Here is a 26,633-nt window from a genome sequence, read left to right on the forward strand (position 1 = left end):
GGTTGATCTACCTGAACAACAGGTGGTAATGATCGTGCCCTTGATCTCATAACTGATAAATGGTTGGCTGACATAGTTAAGCTCATGATTCATAATGAAGTTTAGCATAATAGGAAGTTGAAAGCAAAAAGAGGCCATTATGGTGACAATTCAGGCACTTCGACCACTAACCGTGTTCAAAGCTCCCAATGTTAGAGAAACATCATAGGGTAAACTAAACTAGCTAATGCAACAACAAAGCTTTCAAGGCTCCCATCCGTCAACAATATTCTTGATTCCCTTAAAAAAAACATTATACTTGATTAAATATTCTAGTTATTTATTATCATAAAAATCCGGTTATTTGAAAATTAAGTATTAAATCTGGTCCTTAAAAAAAAAAAGTATTAAATCTGGTGTCAAGTCTCAAACGAAAACCATAAGATTAAAAAGTGAATCTTGCAACCAAATTAAGTAATAAATTTATCACCGCAAAAAAAGTATTATTATATTAAATTAGTGTTCAAATGGCCACTTTTTTTTGTTAGTGGCCGGTGTTTGAACCTCAGATATATTAAACTAGTGTTCAAATGGCCATTTTTTTTTGTTAGTGGCCGGTGTTTGAACCTCAGACCTTGCATATTTTATGCATTGTCCCAACCAGCTGAGTTAAGCTCACGAGGACTTCAAATTGTCACTTTAAATAAAAGCAAATCATCCTTCAAAAAGAAATAAAAGCAAATCATGTTTGTTACTATTTAAAGTTTTTTTATAATAAACAATTTAAAGTATTATATATTTGTTACTATTTAAGTATTATATAAAATTTTGATCTTGATTTAAATTATATGTATATATGTTTGTTATTTTAAATAGTAGCAAATTATGTTTATCTTTCTTCACCAAAAAAAAATTATGTTTATCTTTTACCAACAATATAAAAGTATAAAGGATTTATATGAAATTTTGATCTTGATTTAAAATTATATGTATATATGTTTGTTACTTTCTTTTAAGGAATGTTTGTTACTTTTAAATAGTAACAAATTGTGTTTATCTTTTACTAGCATTATAATAAATATTTTTTTTTTTATCTTTTACTTTTAAATAAATTCTTAAAAATAAATTTATTTAATGGTATAACTGAAATAATGAAGAAAACAAAAAACTAGTCTAAAAAATATCATGATTCTTTTATATATTGCTATGTTACAGATAATAGATTCTCTAAAAAATAAAATAGATTCTCTAAAAAAATATGTTAAACTAATATTTTTGGGATATTTGTTTTTTCAGATATTTTCCGAAAGGAAAAAATATTCTTCCTTTTTTCTTCTAAAGAAAAGGTTAAAAGAATCTTAACGAAAAAGAAAATGGATAACTTCAAATTAACTTTATCCCATTAATCGCGTAATTCAATCCTAATCCTTTATAATCACTCTTTTTCCTATATAAACTCCACCTAATCACACTCTCTTGTATATTCACCTCATATCCATATTCTTCCTTCTCACTACGTTATTCAAATCAAATCACTCTTTTTTCTCTCACAACATCCCAAACCAATGGCCTCCAACGCTTCCCTCCTCCCCGCCACCGGCTCCGGTCTCATCGTCAGCTTCGGCGAGATGCTCATCGACTTTGTCCCAACCACTTCCGGCGTCTCCCTTGCTGAAGCTCCCGGTTTCCTCAAAGCCCCCGGTGGCGCTCCCGCTAACGTCGCGATCGCTGTTTCACGACTCGGCGGTAAATCTGCCTTCGTCGGAAAACTCGGTGATGATGAATTCGGTCACATGCTCGCCGGGATCTTGAAAGAAAACAACGTGAGAGGTGATGGTATCAACTTTGACAAAGGCGCTCGTACTGCACTGGCGTTTGTTACTCTACGCGCCGATGGAGAGCGTGAGTTCATGTTTTACAGAAATCCGAGTGCTGATATGCTTCTTACTCCTGAAGATCTCAATCTTGAACTCATCAGATCTGTATGCAAATTTCTTCTCTTTCTCTCTCAAATTTATTGTTTCTTTTTTTGATCTGATTTTTTTGTGGAAAATTTAGTAGTGTAGTTATGATTCTGTTTCACGCGCGTGTTTAATTGGATATTGCTGAGTCAGATTTTCCATGCGGTGGGTCCCGAGGTGGATCTAGATAGACCAATATATAACGTAAAATATAATTTTTTTAATTAAAATTAAATTGATTTTTAAATATTTATACGATCAGAAAAGGTGATATATACGATATGGGTGGTGTGTTTGTCACGTGAGGGATGTCACGTGTTTTCCTTGCTCAGAGGGCTGTGGCTTACGCTTTTTTTTGGTGAAGTAGGCAAGTGGTTTGGGTCCCACTTCAAACATACTAGTGTGATACACTGTGGCTGTGTCCTTTTTTAGATAAATAAATATAAATATTACTACTAATTAATTATCGTGACGTTTATTGATTGGAGTGGAAGTACTGTTGTGTTGCTATCATGGCATCAGCATCTTTGACCTTTGTATTTTGATTCGTTAGATAAAAAAAAAAAAAAAATCCTGTTTTTGATTCACTATAGTTATTTATTTTTATCTAATTATTTATTTATTAATTTCTAAATTTTGATTTGAATATATATAATTAATTTAATCTCTAAACTATATACTATTATGACTTAATTGGTAAATGTGTGTATAATTTTGGAACTTTTTAGTTGATTTTATTAGTTTTAGGGTCAATTCGATGAGAGAGTGATGGTTTAAGGATTAAAATGATTTATCTTTGCATTATTGCATGCAAATGAAGGACCACAATTAACACTCTATAAACTTGCCTTTGAAAAACAAAGAAATTAAAACCTAGAAACCACGTGCATATATTTTAGAAAAGTTTAATTTTTAGCCCTACTATATCATGCGCGGTTTAGTTCTATGCATGATCAATGTATTGCCTAACCTTTTTTTTTTTATTCTTTTATGGTTAATCCCACACATTGGAGGAATTGCGGATTGATCTCGCAACCCGACACATCAAATGTGTGCAAGTAGTAAAATTGGTCTAGGTCACTAGGTGGGTAGTGGTGGTGGTGGATTAAGAATTCGAATACCAAACGGTTGGTGATTCCAGCGCTTTTGATCCAATTAAGATCAGATGATCCAAATTCAAGCTCGGTTTTTAAATTATAACACAAATCAAAATCTGCATTGTTTTGGACAGTCCAATCTTGATCAATTTTCTACCTGTTTTGTATGCGCGTGTGAGTGAGGGAATCCAGTTTTTTTCATGCCAAAAGAGTAATTGAATTATGAAACATGATTTTTCAGGCAAAAGTCTTCCATTATGGATCGATAAGTTTGATTGTGGAGCCATGCAGATCAGCACATCTGAAGGCAATGGAAGTTGCTAAGGAGGCAGGTTGCTTACTCTCTTATGATCCAAACCTCCGGCTACCTTTGTGGCCTTCACCAGAGGAAGCCCGTAAGCAAATTCTCAGTATATGGGACAAGGCTGATCTCATCAAGGTCAGTGATGTGGAGCTGGAATTTCTAACTGGAAGTGATAAAATTGATGATGCTTCTGCTCTCTCCCTGTGGCACCCTAATTTGAAGTTACTTCTTGTAACTCTTGGTGAAAATGGTTCCAGATATTATACAAAGGTAAAATGCCTAATCTTCAATTTTACTTATTCCTTTTTCTCTATTACTTGCTGGCTCTTTTTTATCTTTCACTCTTAGCCTACATAGGGTATTGTAGTACTTTGGTTAGTTTCCAATGATGATCTTGTTTGGATAAGCAGCTTAAAGCATAAGCACAGATCATATAAGTGCTTATGTCTAAGATATTTCTTTGAAAAAAAAGATAAGATCAAACTGTTTTCATATACTATTATGAAGAGCTTATGAAATAAGCTGAAACATCTTATGACCATGTCATAAACAGACTTACAAATGCTTATGCCAGTAGTTAGGTTCAAATTCAATTGAAAAAGGCGATCTCTAGTTAGTCTAATAAGCAGTTCTGTTTCCCACCTTACTTTTCAACTGTAAACAAATGCTTTGTTTTGTTTTTCTTTGTTTTCGTTTCCATTCAATAACTTAACTAGGGGGAGGGGCTTACTATATTTTGTGGTAGTGCACATGCTTTTCATTTGTTTGAACTTAGATGATACATTCACACCTGTGCTATGGCTTTAGTGGACTTCTCATGGTAAAATAACTTGCTACAAATGTTAACAATTGAACCTCCCTCTCTGCATTTAGATTGTAGTTTTGTCATGTGAGTATGTGACATTACCTCAATAACAATATTGCATGTTTTAGAAAGTATGTTAAGTGGCTCTGATTATAATCTCAGTTTGTGACAATTTTTCTCCTTTTCTGCACAAATCAGAATTTCAAAGGATCAGTAGATGCTTTCCATGTCAACACTGTTGATACAACTGGTGCTGGTGATTCCTTCGTTGGAGCTCTGTTGGGCAAGATTGTAGATGATCAATCCATACTTGAAGTGAGTGCTTAGCAAGACTGTAGATGATTTATCCATACTTGTATTATATTGGTGTTTTTCTAATCTTAGCAAAGTGTTTTCATATTTTTAGTGATTGATTTATTTTTCGTTTTAAATAACAGGATGAAGCAAGGTTAAGGGAAGTACTTAAATTTGCCAATGCATGTGGAGCAATTACTACTACCAAAAAGGGAGCAATTCCAGCTCTTCCAACAGAAGCTGATGTCCTTAGCCTGATCAAAAAGGCATAGAAATTTAGTGCAAATATCGTTCGTTTTAGTTTTCTTTTTTATATATTTTTTTCACCCTTACATTTTTCCGCTGGAGTTCTTCTATCAATTTAAGTTGGTTTTTATCTCTTTGGTTTTCTTTGTTTATTTTATTTCCTTTCTGCATATCAACGGTAACATCATATATGATTTTGGTTTGCCAAACAATGTTTTCTTCCAAATTTTGTAACCAGTAGTTCAATAAAGATTTGATTTGAGTCCACATTGTCTCGGCCAACTGATTTAATTTGTGATTTTTTTCATTAAAATAATTGGTCAGAAATTGAATCACGGATGTTTTGGGAACTTAAGTTGGATACGAAAAATAAAATAGAATCAAGTCAATTTACAAACTTATCATATATCCTTGCAAGTGTATGATGAAAAAAATAACAGTCTAATTTCAACGACAAAGCAAAAAATGTGACTAATCGAAGGAGCATAAAGATGAAGAGGTTGAGCATCAAGAATATAATTCTTCAAACTTGCATCATAAGATAGACATAAGCCATGTAAAATATATAATCTCCACTGTTATTACTCGTCAAACCATAAAAAAATCTGATGCACATGAATTTGATAGGAAGGTGCCATCAACATTGACTTTGCTATCCAAAGCTTTAGAGGCCAACTGGCCAACTGACTTATCTGTTGGGTTTGACGGTGCTATCATTGGTAAGGAGGTGCACCACATCCGAGTGCAAAACCTTCATATGGCTAAGAAAATTCAGTTCAACAAATCATTCTCATTGAAGACCTAGCCTTTCATAATTCAAACACGTTATTAGGTAGAGAGTGCATGCTTTAACAACAAAGAAATAATGCAAATTGAAACATGCGTACTTGTGGAAAAGAAGGCTTTCCAAATAGCAATGTATTCTGGGTCTTGGACAGTCTCTAAAAGTGTGAAGTAAACTCTTAAATAGTCCAGAGAAAAATTGTCTAGCTACCTGAAGGGTTTGTTTGGAAGACAAAGGAAAGTGAAAGGAAAGATAGTATGAGGGAAGATTGTTGAAGGAATGAAAGAGAGTAGAAAGTGAATGGAAAGTGAGATATGATTATTTAACCGTTTGGTATCAAAGAAAGTGGAAAGAAAAGTAAAGGAAAGATAGATCTATGTTTATTAAAATGACATAAATATCCTTACATTAAAAATTGAATAGTATATATATATATATATATATATATATATATATATATATATATATATATATATATATAAAGTAATATATATTAATAAAAAAACAAATAATAACTCCTAAAAAACAAATAATAAATTAACGGTGTTATTATAGTGCATATACATATATAGTAGTAATAAAAGTTGAATGCCTAAAACCAAAGTCACAGGTTAGAAAACAAGCACATGCCATTGGAATTTTTTTATTCAAATATTGGCAATATTGTAATTTTACAATTGTTGAACCCATTCCCCACCTTTCTTCACTTCTTTGAGCGGAAAGTTTTAGAATGTGGGCCCCCACCAAAATGATACTTTCTATCCACAGTAACAAAGCAACCAAACTAGGGAAACACGTTTTCCAATAAACTTTCTTTCCTCTGTTCTTTCTTTCCTTATTGTTTCTGCTGTTCCAAACATAGCCGAAAAGCGGCGTTGGTAGAAAGCTGTCGTGCATGTAACCAAGTAATCTCCATTATTTAGACCATCCCAATGGGGGAAGCTTTGTTCATTTACCCTTGGTATTTAATAGGTAATCTCCATTGGGGGGAATAATGAGAATGATGCTTGTAGAGTAAGAGAGCTCAACTAAGAGTGCGCTCTCTCTCTTATAATAATGTAAAATTATGGATAGATGATATAAGAGTGTGCGCTCTCTCTTATAATGATAGTGCGCGCTCTCTCTTATAATGATATAAAATTATTGATAGATGATATAAGGTTATTGTTGGAATGAAATGATTTATTTTTGGTAGATTGCTAGAAAGAAAAGAATAAAAACAACAATAACAACAAAGATCATTCTAGGACATCAAGCCTCAACAAAGTCTCCAACTCTGAGGGAGGAGTCTCCTAAAAGGGAGTAGCACTTAGGTGACATTCGGGTGTCAATGTCATGTGACATTGACCAACCACAATGTCATAAGTGTACAAGAAAACAAAAAATCTATGTGAAAGAGAGAGAAGAAAACCACTTGTGATATTGTGGTTGGTCAACGTCATTTCAATGTCACTCAAGTGCTACCCCCTAAAAGGTCACACCCAACCTTGAAAAGAAGTAACACTTCTTTTATACATGAGCTTTGAAGGTAAAAAAAAAAAAATAGAAACTTGACTAAAACTAAGAACAAATTACATCCTTGGTCCTTTAAGTTTGACCTATTTATCGCAAGAGACTGATCCCAAAAGTTTGTTAAGTGGGGGCATGATTGTATACTATAAATATTTATACAGAAGGCTAAAACACTTCGAAGATTTTTACATTGGTAATGAATCCTAATAATTTGATCAATAAAACGACTTCAATGCTAACTACTTGTCCGTGTAAAGTCACACTTATAATTGTAATTTGTAATTTTTTTTTTTGCACCTTGTATCAAAATTAAAACTATAATTGCTGGCTTTGTACAACTCTACACAGAACTACTTGAAGCATCACGTTTTATAAAAGAATTTGTGCATGATAGGCACAAGCAACTGAATGCATTAAGGCAACACAATTTGTGTGCAAGCAACTTCGGTATTTGTCTATTTGATAGCCAAAATCCATCTTTTTTGGTAACTTGTGGTTATCATAAACCACTATTCTTCTGAGTAATGAATGCCTCGCATACTATTTTAGCGAGTAGAAGGCAACGTGATTCATGAAGCCCCCAAATATCGTAGGCATATCTTTGCTGTAGGAATGGATCCTACATGGTTGTACTTTTCAGTTATCAATTATTACAATACATGCAGGTCATATCTCAATTCGATGTTAAAATGAACCTAATTGATATAAATATGTAGTGTGTAATTTGGACATGAATCACATCTTCCAATAATGGATCAATACCTAAATATTGTATAGCCAACCACATTTTCTAGTTAATTTGATATATGACTTGAATGGATCAATACCTAAATTTTGTATAGCCAGCTACATTTTCAGGCCATATTTGTAAAACTAACCACTGTTCTTTTGTCATGCGATACATGGCTTGAAACTTGAATTATTTGATGTTCATATATGATATACCAACGTACAATGATTTTTTTGAGTAAATATCAACTTACAATGCTGTTATGTCACTTGTTTTTTTACTTTAAAATGTCATTTTTGTTGACGGTGTATCTTAAGATTCATAATAAGATTTCAAGATTCAAAAAACGAGATCTTCGAATTTGTGATTTGAATCTCAATTCGATAACACCATAGTACTTATAGCAGTTTTGCTCTATGTTCCTTAAGTATGGATCAAGTTAATCGATCAATTTCTCGCAAGTTCTCAAATCACAACATAACCCTCAGTGTAGCAATTATACCAAAATGGTCTTCAAGATAACAACCATAGTACCATACACAACATAAACTACCCAATATTGCATGGAGGGTGTGAGCACCTCTAGATTGTAAACAATGATCACAAATGCCATGCAAAGTTTTAATACCTTTAAGGTATAATTCTACGCTTTTCTGAACTTCGAATTGACTCGAAGCTTGTAAAATGTGATACTGCACACAGCTAGTTAACATACTTTCAGTACATATAGTATCTTTAGAGAAGTCTGCATATAACTCATCCATCTACAGATTCATGGAACAGAACAGGTGAGATGGTCTTGTGCTTTAGCCGAGATCTGGCACCATGAAGTGCTCATCATCATCGTCTTCATGTCGGACTTCAATCCTAGGCTTTTTGTAAGACATATAAGATTTAGAGGCTTTGTAAGGATAAACACTGCCAGCATGCATTACTGGAAGTTGCGGAACTTCAGCTGCAGCTAAACCTTCCTGAGGAAACTGGTCATTGAAAAGACCTGCATCCGATAGCCATTCAAGCTCTCCAAACTCCATGGATTGCTTCTGAAAAGAAAGAAAGGAAAAAGTTCCAAATATTAAAACAATATAAAGGAGGATCATCAAAATTATGTTACTGTTAATATAATCATAAAGGCAAAAATCTCCTTACCATTGCCTGTGCAAATATGGTTCGAAGTATTAATTCAAGACCTCAAAAATTCATATAAACAGAAACCAAACGGCAGAGTTAGTGTGTACTGTAGAGAAGTTAAGCTACTCTTGCTCATTATTTCATTAAACGAACTGGTTTCTTCCTTCATAGAGCCAAACTAACCCACCAAAATGGGTACCGGGGAGAATCGAACCTGAGACCTTGAGAGGAGCACACTCCAAGGTCCCAAGCCAACACCACAAAGCCAACCCAAGTTGGTTTCCTTCACAGATCATTTATCAACAAAAAAAATTCTTGATTGTGTACAATGCAAACATTTATACTGAATCATTGAAGTAAACTTTATAGCTGTCATTCCCTCCATCATAAATCATAATCTCTCAATCAGTAATCAACGAATTTCTTAGAGCATATAATTGCAACTACAATATCATGAAATAAAGTTGTCTTACCTTGTCTGGTGAATCAAAGCCAGTTAATTCCAAGAAATCATCAACAGCCCAAGAGGATGCGAAACTAGGCACTTGCTGAGGAGGAGAAACTTTGACGGGAACTTGTTGCGTGTCTGGATTAGATGGTTCAACTTGGCTTTTCTCATTGTCTTTGGTGCAACTAGAAGCCAAAGCCACACGGATACCGGTAGCAAGGAAGCGCTGGTGGTTTCCAGAAAGACTACCAGCTACATGAATTGGTTCATCACAGTCCTTACAGAACAGTGCTCGGTCTTCAACACAAAATATGAAAGCTGGCTTATCCTATAGTTATAAGATGAAGGCCAAAGTCAGTAAAATCATCCATGTTCAGCAAATACTTCAACATCAAATAAACTAATCCAGTTCGAAACACAATTCAAAATCCCGGTGAAAATTGCAATATTCGGATCGGGATTCTCTAAAGCCATTGCACAGTGTAACGGGTTGTGGAGCTGTTTGATTTAAAGAGATAAATTCTTTAAATGCTAAATCTGATGTACTGGGTTTGATATTTAGATTACCTAGATGCTTCTTATTCAAAATAAATAGGGTTTAATTACACTTTTGATCGATTCTTTAGGCATGTCCTATTCGTGCCCTAAGGGTTAGTCTAGTGGTATGGACTGAGACACCGAAGAAAGGGTTCGATTCCTGCTACAAACACAACATCATCCATTTATTCCAAGACATTGATTTCTATCTATGGATGATGAAAAACATTTATACACATGCATATCCAATCCAATCAAAGACAATTATAGCATGATATCATTATTTTATCATGTTAGTTGCTTAAATATCTTCACAAAAATCTTCATGAATCTACATGGTCAGATGCAGGGGCGTAGCCCTTCATGACCAAGGGGTAGCCTTGGCTACCCCAAAATATATACTATTCTTCAATTGACTGGTATATAATTATATTCGGCTACTTCAAATAATAAACATTGAGCTACCCCAAACAAATCTAATTGTCAAAAATTAACATAAATAAGAAAGTAAAAATATTAATACATGATTGATAGATTTATTTATATTGGTTTGATGCTTATGGTCTCAATAACAGTTATAGAGAAAACTTTCAACAGTAAAAATTATTAAGACAATAGTCATAAACAAATTAAATGGACAATAGTTTCTTTCAAATAACCTATATTTGCTTACATTGGAAAATACATTTTTAATCTATTTAGTAAACGGTCAATTACGGATAAATTTGTCTTCTTGACATGCATTTTACACAACTTTTCTAAATAATTATTGTCAATTTTTATTCTTTGTTGTTGCTTTAATTTACATTTCATATAAGTAAAAATTATTGTAATTTTTTTCATGTATTGGTTAATTTTTGGATTAAATTTGTTTTTAGTCACTGCAACACTTGCGGTTTTTAAGTTAAGTTTCTAAGATTTTGTTTGATTTTAGTCCTTAATTTTTTGTTATAGATTAAATGTAAGACTGAAAACACTTTTTTTTTGTTGTAAAATTTTAAAAAATCGAGACAAAAATTGAATACATTTTTTGTAACGACTAAACCTAAAAAATTATAGTCTATGAGACTAAAAACATATTTTATCCTTAAAATTAATATATTGGTTTTAAAAATATTTATTGTTGCTTTATAGTTGGCCCCTGCGTAATTTTTTTGCTAGCTTCGCCGCTGGTCAGATGTGAAGACAGATGCATGTGCAAAAAAAAAATAACATGGGATGTATATGTACAAATAAAATCTTTATTCCAAACTCTCATAATAATTTATTAAAACAATTTACAAATTAAATATATTCATTTTTAGAAAACATTCTTAAAACCCTAATCTTAAATCCTACAAAATTCAATATATTATTAAATAAATTCATCATGAAGCTCCAAAAATATTATTTTAATTAAAAAAAAGACTTTAAAGGTTTTAAATAAAATAGAAATTCAGAGTAAAATCATATTTGCTAAACTTCTATAATTGATAGACTAAAAATGATAAAAATAAAAAAAAAAACAAAAAGCAAAAACAAAACCATACTTGGCAGATATCACATTTAGGAAGCTTGTTAGAAAGACATTGAAGAAGAAGCCTTTGATGCTTGCTAGCAAGCTTATTAGCAGCATGAACTTCAACATCACATTTAGCACACAAAGCAGCTTCATCAGCACAACAAATCACCGTAGCAGGAGCTTTTTCACACACATCACACTGTATTTTCATCTTAGCCTTATCAAATCCAACACCTCTTCTCTTCCAATATTTTTAAACTGTTTATCAAGTATAATATTCCAAACCCTTTTGGTTTTTCAAGCCAAAAATAGTCAAAAGTATTGATGGATGGATAAAAAAGATTAAGATATAGAACAAAGAGAAATATTGAAAAAGTGTGAGTGAATGGAATATGTTTTGGACCATGCAAAATATAGCGAGTGTGTGAATGAGAAGATAAGGATCTTTTGTGTTAGATCTTGAATAGTTACGTATTAATATGTAACAGCTAGAGTGGGGTCTGTTTGGTACTTGTGTGGCTGAGGAGGAACCAAGTAGTTGTTGTGGACCCTATGTTTTTATTGATATTTTATATGTTTGGTCCTAGTCGATGGGGAATCATGTGCTTTGTTAAGTGGGTGGGATAACAAGGATATGTAGGGAAGGAGGGTGTATCAAACATTATTTGTTGCAGATGATAATAAAGAAATCACACGGTTTAAGCAAGGTGTATTTCCTTTTATTTAAGGTTTAATAACAGTTTTTGCCCTTTATGTTTATAGAAGTTGTGATTTTGGCCTTCTAACTAAAATAATTCAATTTTGGCCCTCTATGTTTTGCCCTCTTTGCACTTTTGGTCCCCTAGACCAATTTTGACCAAGTCAATGCTGACGTGGTGCCACATGTGTAATTTTTTTATTTTTTATTTATATTTTTTTAATTAAAAAAGAGTATTTTTTTATTTTTTAATTAAAAAAATTTTAAAAAGTATTTTTTAATAATTAAAAAAACTAAAAAATTACACATGTGGCGCCATGTCAGCATTGACTTGGTCAAAATTGGCCTAGGGGGCCAAAAGTGCAAAGGGGCAAAACATAGGGGCCAAAATCGAATTATTTTAGTTAGAGGGTCAAAATCGCAACTTCTTGAAACATAGAGGGCCAAAACTGCTATTAAGCCTTTATTTAATTCTCTCTTCTAGAGTTTGAACTAATTCAATGGATATAAAATGCTATTGAAAATGAAATTATATTTGATCAAGATAATTTTCAATGGATATAAAATGCTATTGAAAATGAAATTATATTTGATCAAGATAATTTTAGACATTTCTTTCATATTTACATTTTTCTTTCCTTTCTATTGTTTTTAACCAATATAAAACACTTGAATATATACATTTAAATGTTATTGTACACTGGTTGGGGTCCCTAAACAAAAACCACTCTTGTAGGCATGACAACAAAACTCATATTTGTTGGTACATGTCCGAACCAAACTCAATTTAACGGATTTTTCTTGCTTTGACAGGGTTTGGATATGAGTTTGAATTTTTTCCGATTTCACCCCGTTCCATTGTCATGCCTACACTTTTGGGAGAATTTTTTCTTCTATCTCGGCGGAACAAAACTCTCCATCCACAAGATCCCATATGAAGCAATCCCACTACGATTCCCACTTACAAATATAAATTGACATATGATCCTATTAACAATCAAACTTTAAATATGTCTACACTTGTAATCAAGGTCGGAGGATTAAATAAAATGGCGTAGACTGCATTAAAATAGAAAAGTCGATGATGGTGTGAAAACATAATGGGTTGTTTGGATCCACTATTGTGTTTTACACGGTGTAGATGTATAGAGTCGTTGAATTTGGGGGGGGGGGGGTCTTGTCTAGTTGTCTTGGTTCATAATTCCTTTTAAATTCAACGTGTGTAGCGTGTGCATCATGCACCTGGACAAGATCAAAGTCTATGGGAGTACATTTGAACTTAGCATTGTAATTTGGCTCAAAAGTTGCCCATCCTATGGAACTTGAAAAGTACATATTGATAGGGGAAATAGGGTGCCACCAGGGTAATAGTATGTTTAAATTCACTTATTTGATCTTATTTATTTACATAAATATTTGTGAGACTATTTAAAAAAAACTTAGATCATAATGAAATGTTCATAAATATTTTTCAATTTATTTTCATAAGTTCTCCAAAATAGCTTATGGCACTTGAGTGACGTTGGTTTTAAGTGACATTAGTGACATTGTTTCTATTTTTCTTTTAATCAATCATTTTCTCTCATCTAAATAATTTATTTTAATTATTCATTCATCATTATTTCTCATCTAAAATATATCAATGTCACTAAAAATTATGTCACCCAAGTGAAACCCATGAAAATAACATATAGTTTATATAAAAATAGTTTAATTTTATTTTATAATTTGTTACTCAATTAATTTGTTTATTCAAAAAGGAGTAAATCACATTCTTCATTCGCAACTTCTTCCATTTTTTTTTTAAAATCGTACATATAGGAGGGGGATTACGAATAATTTCCATTTATAAAGAGAATTTAAGAACTTCATTTAATTATTTTGAGAGGTAGGCATGTAGGACAGTAGGAGTAGCAAAGTTGGGAGATATACCAATCACACGATCATCACACGGGATTTATAGCGGCATTTGAGAGGAATAAAATGGTATTTAGCGGCATTTGAAATCGGAGCCTACCATGCACAACTTCCATCAAACTATAAACCAAATTTGTACTACACTAGTGGGGTGGTGACCACATGACTTCCATATGTTTTTAGGGAAATAATGAGATTACCAACTATATGTATGATTTCATGTAAATTCCAGCTCAAATACGTTGTTTGGAGTATTTTTCATCAAAAAAAAATTCCAAGTTGCATGTGAAGACTGAAGAGTAATGCTACTTTCATTCCTCAAGTAAAATTATTTTCAAATTGACCTGTATAGGTAATTTTTAACCAAATTACACTACTAGGGTTAAATATGAACTTTTTTTTTTTGACACCAAGTTACATTTACGTTGTTTGTAAATGGAGCAAAGATGGACTCATCAATTTTAGGGCATCTCCAGCGCTAGTTGCTTATTGTGTACGTGGATGTATAAGTTCTGTCTCTTAACATTTTCAGCGTTGGAGCAAATACAGATGGCTGTTTCATTGCTTAATTTTTTCTGTCCGTTGCTTATTTAAGCAATGTAAAAAGTGGATTGCTTCTCAATAAAAAACAATAAAACATGGTTGAAATCTCAACAGAAAATCACATATTAGGAGGGAACAAACAGATTAACCTATTGCAATGGAATTCAGATTAATTCTCATGAAAAAGTCTCAAATAAAAACTTTTCCACAAATAAAAATTCACAAACCGCTCAAAAAAAAGGTAGTAGATCTTAAAAAAAATGGAATAAGGGAATTATAGATCCAGAAAAAAATGAAGCTATGGCTTGGGTCATGCTTGAGCGGAACAAAAAAATTATGAGTGTTTTGGAGAAAGAAATGGATTGGATTTAGAGTGGATGGATAGTGATTGTTTTAGAGAAACAAAATGGTGATTGTTGTATTGCTGGATTTGAGTGAGGAAAGAAAAACAGAGTGGAGAGTCTAGATACAAGAAGAAAGTGTGGGTGGGTTGAAAGTCAACCGAACCATTAATTCACAATGACTATTTTTTTTAATTATTTATTTATTACAAAATTGTGTCAAATGTTTTCATTAATTCTTAATGAATTTTTATTACTATTTATTTATTAACAGAATTGGTTTCATTAACTCTTTTAGCTATTTAATAAAAATATGTAAATTTAAATTTAAATTTGAATCAAATTTAAGTGAAGATTAAAAAATACAAAATTGTGGGGTCATGTATAGGGTTGCTTATTGTTAATCACCATTGGAGTAAAATTGATTGAGATTGCTTAAAAGTTGCTTAGTTGCAATGTGGCAATTTGGATCCACAAAAATCAACTTAAGCAACCTAAATTTAGTTCTCCCATTGGAGATGCTCTTATAGTGCTATATATATAATAGCGTAAGAAACGAAAGAAAAAAGGATAAATGCATAGGTGATGTGATTAAAAACTAGAAAACAAGTAAAAAGATGTAAATATTGTGAATAAAAAGTGGTTGGATTTCCCTTTTAATTAAGTCAAATAAACCTATGATGGAATAGAACGGTTGTTGCCTGGTTGGTGAACAAAAGTCTAGTCGGACTACCCGTCTGAGTTACCACATTTTCTTGGTTTCTTTGATTTGCAATTCTAATTTGGAGAAAAGACTAGGGATGAATAGAAGTCAACACCCATGACCTCAGCTAAGACAGGGTGAATATTTTCCTCGACATCAAATTTCTTGTAGAATATTCATACTTATATTTTTTTTTTAATCCTCCGATTCCCATGAAAAATTGGCCATGTAATCTAAAATTCAGTTGGTGGTAAATAAAGTTTGATAAATAATTATTCCATCTAAAAATATTAAAAAAAAATCCCTAGTAATCTAGAGTTTCGACGAAATGTAAGTAAAGTATAACAAAATAAATAAATTTATACAGGAATCAAACTCAAGTTCAACAATTCTTCATTTGTGGAACTCATTAATCACTTGAGTTAAATTGCTCGGTTCAGGAATATTTAATTTTATTTTGAAATAAGAATATTCATACTTATAGGTTAACGTTAATTATATTATAGAATATCTCTCTTCTATGTTACATCAATTATTTATATTTGAATATCCGCAAGACTTTTTACCAATTTTTTTTTTCTGTTGTTGGAAAACTTAGCATTTCTTTTTTTTTTTGGTAGATAAAGAGGGCCAAGGCCCAACTTAGCATTTCTTTTGTTCGCTAAAATTGGGAGGTCAAAAATCGCTGGGATTTACTTTTCCCATTCTATGGGTTTTCTCGTGCGCCCTATTTTTTCCAAAACTGTCCTTGAGTTTCCGGATTTTATAATCCGGAATGGTGTTTTCTTTTGTTAAAGGGTGAAAAAATGAGTAACGGATTTTTCCGAATTTTGTAATTCGGAAACTTCAAAAAATAGGGCGCGTTACATGATGTTTCCGGATTACATAATCCGGAAACCCCCTAAACACCCTTTTTCAAGGTAAAACAGTTCGAATTATATAATCTGAACTCTATCAACACGAATTCTAAACATGTTTGTAACACGGATAGTCATTTTAGGGATAATATTAATCTTCCTAACTCTCATCCTTCTGTTTTTGGGGTCATTGTTACCTGTTCTTAGTCAAAAATCGGGTTTTCGGGCTACTTGATCGGATTGGTCCGAAACTTCCCCAGAAAATCAGAAAAAATTCAAGGACCATGACTTCCCTAGAAGGGACTTCTTACGGGACTCCGTCCCTCAAAATCCAAAATTTCATCGTTTAGACCCATTTTTCATTTTTTTTAATTTTTCATATTCTCAGAAAAATCCGAAAAAATTTGCATTAGTTTTATTTGATTTTTAGAATTTTTTGGAGCTATTTTTATTTTATGATTTTATTTGATAGGTTTTTAGCATTTTTTACTTAGTTTTTTTTGTTGTTTTTAAAAGCAAAACTCAAAACTGCTGAAATGTGAGAGAGTCTGATGGCTGATTATACATAAGAATTGTCCGGATTACAAAATCCGAAATAGTAAACATGAATCCAGATTTTAAAATCCGAAATGCACAAAATTATATAGGGCGCGGGAGAAGGTCATAGGGTGGGAAAAGTAATTCCCAAAATCGCTGGATTATAAAACTTGAGGATCACAACTGCATTTTATTATTCTTCTTAATTAAAACTTAAAACACACATTATTCGTCCACATTATACACACACTACTATTACTATTACATTACATAATCTCCTTTTTTGTTAAACCATGGCATAAAACATCTCATGGTAACAAGAAACATAGATGGCAAAGACATTGTGACCCTATAAGCCCTTATTCCAAGCCTTCTCTTGTGCATCTTTCTGCGCATACCCAAAGCAACTCTCATAGCAGCTTCACTCACTTCCTTTACTAACCTTTTCAGCTTCTCCTTGAAACTAACATTCTCTTTTTCCAAATTGAAATGGTAACTATTCAGAAATGCTTGCCTTGCGTACCAAAATTCGCGACCACGAAGAGACCATGATCCATGATCAAGCTTCAAAGTTGGTGTTACTTGGAGTTGAAGGGAAGTGTTAATAGAAGAACTTGCATAAGAATTGTTGGATAATTTGATGGGTCGAACTTTGGAATTTCTCATATTGAGTAAAGGATATGAAAATGTTGGAGTGAAGAGGAAATAGCTTGTACAAAAGGATTTTATAGACAAAATATTTGTTTAGTTTAGTTTTGTTTTGATTTTGCTTTGGTACTATTAACTAAGCGGTTAAACCATATAGGGAAACAGGGTGTTGAGGTTTGGTTGTTTTGTTGCACCAAATATTAACAATCTTAAAGTTTGGTGTGAATAAATTCTTACTCCAATTAATTAATTATTGTACATGCTGGTTGGTTGCATATAGAGTGTTTGAATGTGATTTCTCCTCTCATTTTTGTAAAGGGAATGTGATTTCTCCTTCTTCAATGGTTACTACTCCCTCCGTTTCAAAATGAGTGTCGCTTTAGCCAAAAAAAATTGTTTCAAAAAGAATGTCGCTTTCAGTTTCCAATGCAATAATAACTTTTTCTTTTCAATTGTACCCTCCAATTAATACTCTGCACACTACTTCCAAAGTATTACTTTTAAAACTAACCAATAGTTAATAAGGATAATTTGGTAAAATAATCATTCTCTTTCTTTTAATCATTGCATTTCTTAATATGTGTGTAAACACCTAAAACGACATTCATTTTGAAACGGAGAGAGTACGAGATTTATAGCATAACTCAACTAAAGAATAAAGAAGTCAAACAATGGGAGCATGATAATCAACAATTTTGTTTTTATTCAGTAACTTCAAGTTTTTAAGAATGTTACCATATAGAACATATCGAATGTTTTTGGGAATATATTAACGTTATATTACAGCTAGGACATTATGATCCCTTATTCCAGAATATAATTCATTGGCTTAAATGCAATTTTGATCCCCTATTTTAGAATTTGTTAACTTTTGATATCCCATCCTTCAAAAAAACTTTGGCTAAAGTGCAACTTTGGCCCCCTATCTTTCAAAAAGTTGCGATTTTGGCCCCCTAACTTTGAAAACTACAATTTTGGCCCTCCATGTTTAGGGAAATATGCTCTTTTAACCCCCTAACATAAGGGAAATATGTCTTTTGACCCCTTATTTTTTCAAAATGTTGCGATTATGACCCCTTATCTTTTCAAAATGGCCCCTTTTTTTGGACACGTGTCGCCTTCTCAGCAGTTTTCAAAGTTAGGGGGCCAAAATTGTAGTTTTCAAAGTTAGGGGGCCAAAATCGCAACTTTTTGAAAGATAAGGGGCCAAAGTTGCACTTTAGCCAAAAACTTTTGATATCCCATTTTCTAAAACCAAGTTTTTGATCCCCCTATTTATAAAGTCAACAGAAATTTATCCTCCTCTTTTTTTGTATGATGTGACGTGTTCATCAATAACATGGATCCTATACAACATTGCCTACATGGTCCATCATTTAACACCTCATTTCAATGTCATTTTAATTAAAATTAAAAAAAATCTGAAAATAAAATATAAACATTATTCAAGAACCCTAACACCACTTGTCAAAAAAAAAAAAAAAAAACCTTAACACCAAAAAACTCTAAATTGATTTTCAATAGGCCTCCACATCGCCCTCCTTCTTCATTCTTCCCTCCAGCACTGCGAAACAGTAACATAAATTAAAATACAATATATAACACAACCACAATTACATACAACATGTAACTCCAACTCAATATATATATATATATATATATATATATATACACAAAGTGAAATTAAAATTAGCAAAAAGATCATGTGATGTTACCTTAGAATTTCTCTTGTTGATTTTTGGCACCATCTGTTGTTCATGTCACCCAGTCCGGATTTTGTTTGAATGAAAGAAGAGGAAAATTTTCACCCAAAGGATTTTGTAACTATATACTTCATTAAACTCAACACTAATCTTGATAGACTATATAATTATATTTCTGCGAAAACTGTGAATTTGTGAAGTCTTTCAGTTTGATGATGGGAGCAAATGCAAATGCAGCTGGGTGACGTTTATTGTGTGAATTTGTATAAATGTGGCTTGTTGGCGTGGTAAGATTTGCAAAGCAGCTTTTCTCAATATTTTCAAATCAGTGTGTATAAAATCAAGAACATAATTTTTTTGTGTTAGGGATCTTGAATAATATTTACATTTTATTTTCAGAATTGTTTATTTTAATTTATTTATTTTATGATTGTATTTTAATTAAAATGACATGGAAATGATGTGTTAAATGATGGACCATATAGACAATGTCATGTAGGAACCATGTCATTAATGAACACGCCACATCATCTAAAGAGGAGGGGGACCATAAATTTCTATTGACTTTATAAATCGGGGGATCAAAAACTTGGTTTTAGAAAATAGGGGTATCAAAAGTTAACAAATTCTAAAATAGAATGATCAAAATTGCATTTAAGCCTAAGTTATTTTAAGAGAAAAAAAAATTGTCTAATTTTATAGGTCGTTTTACAATAATGATAAAGTGTTAACTTTTTGAAATAATGTTTTTTTTCTCTTTTAAATCTTAAATTTTCATAACTTTATTTTATTTTCAATACTTTTAACATTTTCCCCATATTATTTCTAGATCGAGAGTCTCAGTCAACTCAAAATCAGTTTTTAGTTAAATTCTTTGTCAACAACGTGATGTAGTAATTTCGATGAACATCATTGCACCAATAAACTTGGAATGAATAGTAAAAGAAGAACCAATATGGAGAGCCATTTTTTTAGGTTTAATTAAACATTTGGTCACTTAACTTAATTCTTTTTTTAAAATTAGTCTCAAAACTATTAAAATTTTCAATTTCGTCCTTTATACATGTTTCGATAATTTTAACCCCCCTCAAAAAAGAAACCATCATATAAAGTAGGTCTATTATATCTAACAGTGTATCATCAACACCTAATTTATTTTTCTTTTCTTCATTTCTTCCTAGTCTTCATCTTCATACAACCTTCATCATCTTCATAAAAAAAAAAAAAAAAACCCATTTTTTTCTTCAAGAATTCTTCATTTCAACTTCAACAAAAACACATAATCAAACAAACCCTTAAATCTATAACATCACCATTATCATCTAACTCACAATCAAAACTAACATCCATTTATCAGATCTATCACCTTTAACCACAAACCCAGTTCATCTTTAACCACATGCTCAATTCAAAACCAACACCCTTTTTTTCACCTTCAACATTCGTTCTTCTGAATATTCGTTCATTCTTCTTTCATCGATTCAAAAACTTCACCGTTCTTTAAATCTCCGTTTTTTCATTTTCAAGTTCATCATCAATGGCTGGTAGAGGCAAAACACTAGGTCCCGGTGCTGCCAAGAAGGCAACCTCAAGAAACAGCAAAGTCGATCTTCAATTCCCCGTTGGCCATATCACTTGTTTCCTCAAGGCCGGAAAATACGATGAGAGCGTTGGGGCAGGTGCTCCTATTTACCTCTGATAAAAACCCAAAATTCCATAATAAACAAAGAAGGGAGTATCGAATTGTTTCAGGGTTCGTGAAAATTACAGGGTCATAATCAAATTCAAGAACGAGGGGAGGGCGGAGGCGTTTCAGGGTTTGCATTTCGAAAAGACTATGAGATTTTTGAAGGCGTTGTTGTCCGTCAAGTTAAAAGAAAAAACTTATTTACTATTCATTTCTTTTACAAATCATAATTGTTTTTCAATTTTATCCTCCATAGAATAGAGAAAAAAATCATTTAATTCAACCACTTTGTTTTCATGAGTTTAGCTATATGCTTTTGGTGGTTTGTTAACTAGTGAACTCATGAGTGTTACGATGTTGACATATTATAGATTTTTAGACGATAGAACATGGATGTTTGAATGATAACTTTTATATTTTAGTCCTTCAAAAAAAAAACTTTTATATTTTAGTAGACTCATTTGTTGCATATTTTAGTTTCCTTCAGTCATAAATTAGTTGATAGTTGATAAATTAGCTTAGAGTTGATGACTGATAATTAATAACTTATAGTTGAAAAATAAGTTTATTAAAATTAAGGTGTTTAGTAAAATTAGCTGTTGAAGCGATTAATAAATATAAAGGGACCTAAACGGACATGTTTGTTTATTTATTTATTTTTATAAATTATATATAACTTTTTAATTAATGTAATTTTTTAAATATTTAAATTTATTTCAAATATTTTCATCTCCAAAATGACAAATATGCTTTATGAATTAAATTGACTTTTTTTATTTAACAACTTTTTTTTTTTATGAATTTCATTTAACTAGCTTCCCTATTTATCGTAAATTTTAAGTAAAATTATATATTACATATGAACTTAAGAGCAAGGTCAAAAAAAAACTAACAAGAAATTATAAAAATATATACCATGAGATGACAACCGAATTGTATGTGATATAAAATGTAGGTAGTTATTTATCAAAAACTATAAATTATAAGCTCAAATACTATTTAATTTGAAATAACATTTTGAAAAATGTTATAAACTAATGTGAAAAGCTTTTAACTAGATATGTCTCTTCCTATCAAAACAATATAAACTAGTTCAATAAACTAGCTTATTTGTGTTACCAAACACAACCTTAAGTTTTTTTTTTTTACACCTTTTTACATTGTTTTTATGAATATTTAAATTAATAAATAAAAAATATTGATGGGACAATCCACCAAACTGCCATAAAAAGGGTTGGAGTGGAATTTCCTACTCTATATCTAAAGTTGACCTACTCAGCTCACCCTTTTTTAAACGAATTAACGATAATGTGTAGTGAAAATAGGATAGGGTTAGTCGATATTGTCATCATCTAATAAACAATGATTAAAATATACCATCATTCGATGGTGTTTTTGTTGTAATACGAAATTATAAGTAAGTTAAATTTTGAGACTCACCAAAATTAAGACAACTCCCAAAGTTCAACCAATGTAGTACTTCATCAAAGAAATCTCCGTAATAAGAGTGGAAACTGAACCTAGACCACGCCTGTCATTAGTCATTATCGATTAAGTCCTTAGAGCATCCACAATAGAGACACCAATTTCTGAATACTTAAATGGGTGTACACATAACTTATTTATAATTTTTTAATAATATTACCTAATAACCGCTTGGGAAATGTTAAATTTCAATTTTCTAATATTAAAAGAGTATGAGTCTCTCTTAAGATTGAAAGTTTTAAATGAGATCGCGAGTCTTAAGGGTGTGTTTGGATGGAGGGGAGAGCTAACTTTTCTTTTTTTAAATTACAGACATTATAAAATGGTTTTTAGAAAATTGAATTAACAAATATAATACTTCAAAGACACTTAATTTATTTTAAAAAAACATTTTATATTATTCGTAATTTAAAAAATAAAAGTGAACTCTCCCCTCCCTTCTCCTTCCAAACCATCAATCCAAACATACCCTAAATGTTTAAGACCTTTCAATTGGAGATGATTTTTTTTTTTTTTTTTTTTACAATTGGCGATGGTTTTTTATTTTTGTGGTGAACTGGAGATGGTCTAAGTAGTTTTAGAATTTACCCTATTACAGTAATTAATAAATTATGATGAAGACATGGATGAAAAATTGATTATGATTGGTAATTAAGTATACACATGTTGCTTCACACAGTGTAGGCCATCAAAGAACAAACAAACAATAAAGAACCGTCTAGTTGCTGAATCAATCACGGTGTGGACTCATCTTCTCAATCCGTTTCACACAACAAAAACCCCATTTTCCCCTTATCCAATTCAGCTTTTTCACTCTTCTTCATCAACTCCCTCTTCGTTCTCTGAAGACAAAGATTCAACCTTTCTGGTATTTTTTTCTCCCAATCCATTTTCTTTTCGCAAACAACTTTTTGTTTCTATGGTTGGTCAATGCTGCACAAATTTTCGTTTCATGGGTCTCAGTAATTTATGAGTTTCCAGAAAAACCCTTGAATTTGAATTTGAGAGTATTGGATTGTATAGATTCTTATTGTCTTGTTTGATTGAAAATTTAATCACCCTTTTTGCTAAAGTTTTGATTTTTGGAATTGCTGCACAAGTGTAGAAATTAGAAGTGATTTTGGGAAATTAGGATTTAGAAGTGATTTTGGGGAAATGGGTAAGCCTTTGATTTATGAGATCTTGGAAAAACCAGCAACAAGTGTTATTATAGCAATTTGCAGTGCAATTTGGTTTTATATACAGAAGAAAAATATTGGTTATTCACATGTTGGTTTGAGTTATGAGACTGCAATGGAAGGACAATATTGGAGAATAATCACTTCTGCATTTTCTCATATAAGTGTAATTCATCTTGTTTTTAACATGAGTGCACTTTGGAGTCTTGGGGTTGTAGAGCAATTGGATCATGTTGGCCTTGGTGTCGAGTATTATTTGCAGTATACACTAGTGTTGGTGGTTGTATCCGGGGTTTTGGTTCTGGCAATGTATCACTTGTTGATTCAAAGATTCAAGGTTGAGTATTTTCGTCGAGTGACGGCTGTTGGTTATTCGTGTGTTGTTTTTGGTTGGATGACGATTCTTTCTGTGAAGCAACCTTCTTCCAAGTTGGAGCTCTTTGGATTTCTTTCGCTTCCTATTAGTTTTGCTCCGTTTGAATCGCTTATTTTCACTTCGATTATTGTTCCTCAGGCGAGTTTTATTGGCCATTTATCTGGGATTGTTGTTGGATATGCTATAGCTTGGGGTTTGATTCATGGGATGACTAATTACTGGGCACTTACCTTATTGGGTTGGATTGTTCTTGTCTTTGTTATGAGTTTGAAGAAATCTGGTGCACTTGACCTGAACTTCATTGAGATTGAATCTGTTACAGATCCTTCCTTACCGTCCGTGCGGTTTTTGGCATCTGGGAATGGCAGAACCCTGCAGATGAGTGCATTGCCAGATGGAAATGTTGACATTGTCTAATGTTGTTGAACTGATGTATCGTGATTATGTAACATCGACACAATTGGTATTGATAGCAATATAACTCCAATTTTTCCAATATAGATTTTGTTCATAGTTTCATTAATATTTGTGTTTAGAGTTTGCATCTTTAGCTATATGGTAATGAATGTTTCAGATAATATATGCCAATTTGACGAAGTGACACTGCTCATTGCAAATGTCTTGCTACTTTTTACTCCTTTATCAATATGTGTGGTAGAATCAGATTTTGCTGTGTTTATCGATGATAAGATTATGTTTAAGATATGTTATTACCATTTCCTAGTTGGTTGATGTATAAATAGAAATTAGTAACTAAATCATCAATGAAATTGAAGTTGATTCAGTTCAGCAGTCTGGATTAGTCTACTAAGTTACTGAGTGTAATCACTGCGTGGTCTGGTTTGGCTTTTCCATGATTTCCGCTGCTTGTAAACTATTCAACCAGTTGTATTTTACAGAACTAACTAGACAGGTTTATAATGCTGATAAACTTATTATTGCATTTGATCACTGAATGATCTGGTTTGGTTTTTCCATGATTTCTACTGTTTGTAAACTATTTAACCAGTATTATTTTAGGAAACTTACTAGTCTTGTATAAAATGCCGATAAACCTGATATTGCATTTCTGTTTTCTTTCAAAGCTTTTTGTTGATGTTGTTTTTGCTGCCATCAAATGATGTTTTTTAAGGAATCAAGTGATGCTTATTCATTGTGCAAATACTCAAATTGGAACTTCAAACATAGCTGGAATGATAAGTTGATCTTCCAATGATTCTAGACATTAATTTGGTTTTTCATAATGTAAAACAAACCTTAATTGAAGACCAGATTGATGTCTATAATCGTACCATTGACAAACAAAACTAGTGTTTGAGAGACCAAATTGATACTGATAATTTGATAAAAGAAACTGGTGTTTGGGGGGAACATATTGGTCAACCTGACGTCTCCTAAATGTTGAATGGACAAATTTGATAATTTATGCTTAGTCATCAAAGTATCCAGCTTCTATGATGATCTAACCTGACAAGTGACAACCAGGCTTGCACGTAGGAACAGTGTTTTTTTTTAAAATGAAAGTTTACTTTCAAAATTTAGCTACTGTTTTAATGGTAGTATTAGGTAAACTTGTGACTCTTGCATGTTTACGAGTTAAGTTTGTGTAGACTCTACCAGTTTATCTAGACTTTTGGAGTTCCACAACCTTGTGTGCGAGCATATTTAGGCCTATGGCTGCTTCATTTAATATAAGTTTAGCTCATGAAAGTTTCTCAATTAAACAAGTTTTTTACTTTGATTTTTTTTTTTATAAGCATGTATGTATTTGTGCAGTAGGTAAATGGGAGACGTATGAAAAATTTGAAATAAAATCGAGATTTAATAAAGATGCTTAATAATGAGTTGTGTGAAGCAGAAGATATACAGTGTCAATGAGCTTGTACAAATGGTTGAATCTTGTTTATACGCTTGTTATTGCTTGAGTTTGAATTCAGAGTTTCTTTGTTAAATTTATCATAAATTCTTGGGAAAGTTGATGACCTTTTATAGAATATGTCCCCTAATCTATTATTTTAAGAGAGGAATGTAGGGGGAGCAAATGTCATATAGTATCATTTACTTGACAAAAGAACCCACTATCTATTCCCCTTTTCCATCTCCAACTCCCTAAAAATGTAGTAGTTTCAACAAAAAAAGGAAAAGGTTTTGCAGGGTTGCCCATGATTCTTATAAACACAAACTATTGTCATGGAAACAACATTTTCATTTTAAAAGTATGTACTATGATCCTAGCATATTACAATTGTGTTTATTTCATCTTTCATGAACTTAAAATTAATAGAGATATACAATGTCAATAACCAGTTATACAAAAAACATTTTGGAGGCCAGTTTAACTTTCTGTAGCAATATTAGAATACATCATTAGATAAGATTAAGGCTAGCAACAGATGCTCTGAACTCTACCATTAAAAATTGTTTGAAAGAATAACCATTTTCCTCGGTTCCTCCAGTAAATATGTAGATATCACATCGAAGAAAGTACAAAGAGATTAAAACATATAGTCAGAGGTCAAGTAACTCTGAATATACATTTGAGGCCTAATGCACATTTGCTCAAGCTCTTCTTCTGCGATTTAATTTGAAGTCGGGGGAAGAAAGATAAAATGGTGTAATCAAGATAAGAAAG

At 32.0% G+C, this 26,633-nt stretch overlaps 3 protein-coding genes across 3 annotated transcripts; 2 read left to right on the top strand and 1 right to left on the bottom strand.

The window, feature by feature from the left end:
• The first annotated feature begins 1,468 nt into the window (after positions 1–1,468).
• LOC146930884 (fructokinase-2-like) lies at positions 1,469–4,953 on the top strand. Its single transcript, XM_085702343.1, has 4 exons — positions 1,469–1,961; positions 3,279–3,611; positions 4,345–4,461; positions 4,584–4,953. Exons 1-4 carry the CDS (start codon positions 1,545–1,547, stop codon positions 4,710–4,712), a joined length of 996 nt encoding a protein of 331 aa, XP_085558469.1. The 5' UTR covers positions 1,469–1,544; the 3' UTR covers positions 4,713–4,953.
• A 3,229-nt stretch (positions 4,954–8,182) lies between these two features.
• On the bottom strand, positions 8,183–11,712 carry STO (B-box zinc finger family protein). Its single transcript, XM_085702344.1, has 3 exons — positions 11,358–11,712; positions 9,317–9,619; positions 8,183–8,755 (listed from the first exon to the last, which is right to left on the bottom strand). The coding sequence occupies exons 1-3, from the start codon at positions 11,538–11,540 to the stop codon at positions 8,519–8,521; spliced, it is 723 nt and encodes a 240-aa protein (XP_085558470.1). The 5' UTR covers positions 11,541–11,712; the 3' UTR covers positions 8,183–8,518.
• Positions 11,713–23,078: 11,366 nt separating this feature from the next.
• RBL13 (RHOMBOID-like protein 13) lies at positions 23,079–24,497 on the top strand. The gene has a single exon (XM_085702346.1). The coding sequence runs from the start codon at positions 23,603–23,605 to the stop codon at positions 24,416–24,418; it is 816 nt and encodes a 271-aa protein (XP_085558472.1). The 5' UTR covers positions 23,079–23,602; the 3' UTR covers positions 24,419–24,497.
• The last annotated feature ends 2,136 nt before the right edge of the window (positions 24,498–26,633 follow it).

This window comes from Medicago sativa, chromosome 4 (genome assembly GCF_051527215.1).
Source record: "Medicago sativa cultivar Bolivia chromosome 4, Bolivia_mono, whole genome shotgun sequence".
Lineage (NCBI taxonomy): Eukaryota > Viridiplantae > Streptophyta > Magnoliopsida > Fabales > Fabaceae > Medicago > Medicago sativa.

What these genes read in the sequence shown, in the direction of transcription:
- LOC146930884 (XM_085702343.1), top strand. Translation starts at nt 1,545, where the DNA reads ATGGCCTCCAACGCTTCCCTCCTCCCCGCCACCGGCTCCGGTCTCATC. An exon ending in ATCTTGAACTCATCAGATCT is followed by an intron (nt 1,962 to 3,278) that starts GTATGCAAATTT and finishes ATGATTTTTCAG; the next exon opens with GCAAAAGTCTTCCATTATGG. An exon ending in ATGATCAATCCATACTTGAA is followed by an intron (nt 4,462 to 4,583) that starts GTGAGTGCTTAG and finishes TTTAAATAACAG; the next exon opens with GATGAAGCAAGGTTAAGGGA.
- STO (XM_085702344.1), bottom strand. Translation starts at nt 11,540, where the DNA reads ATGAAAATACAGTGTGATGTGTGTGAAAAAGCTCCTGCTACGGTGATT. An exon ending in CTAAATGTGATATCTGCCAA is followed by an intron (nt 9,620 to 11,357) that starts GTATGGTTTTGT and finishes TTATAACTATAG; the next exon opens with GATAAGCCAGCTTTCATATT. An exon ending in GCTTTGATTCACCAGACAAG is followed by an intron (nt 8,756 to 9,316) that starts GTAAGACAACTT and finishes CTTTCTTTTCAG; the next exon opens with AAGCAATCCATGGAGTTTGG.
- RBL13 (XM_085702346.1), top strand. Translation starts at nt 23,603, where the DNA reads ATGGGTAAGCCTTTGATTTATGAGATCTTGGAAAAACCAGCAACAAGT.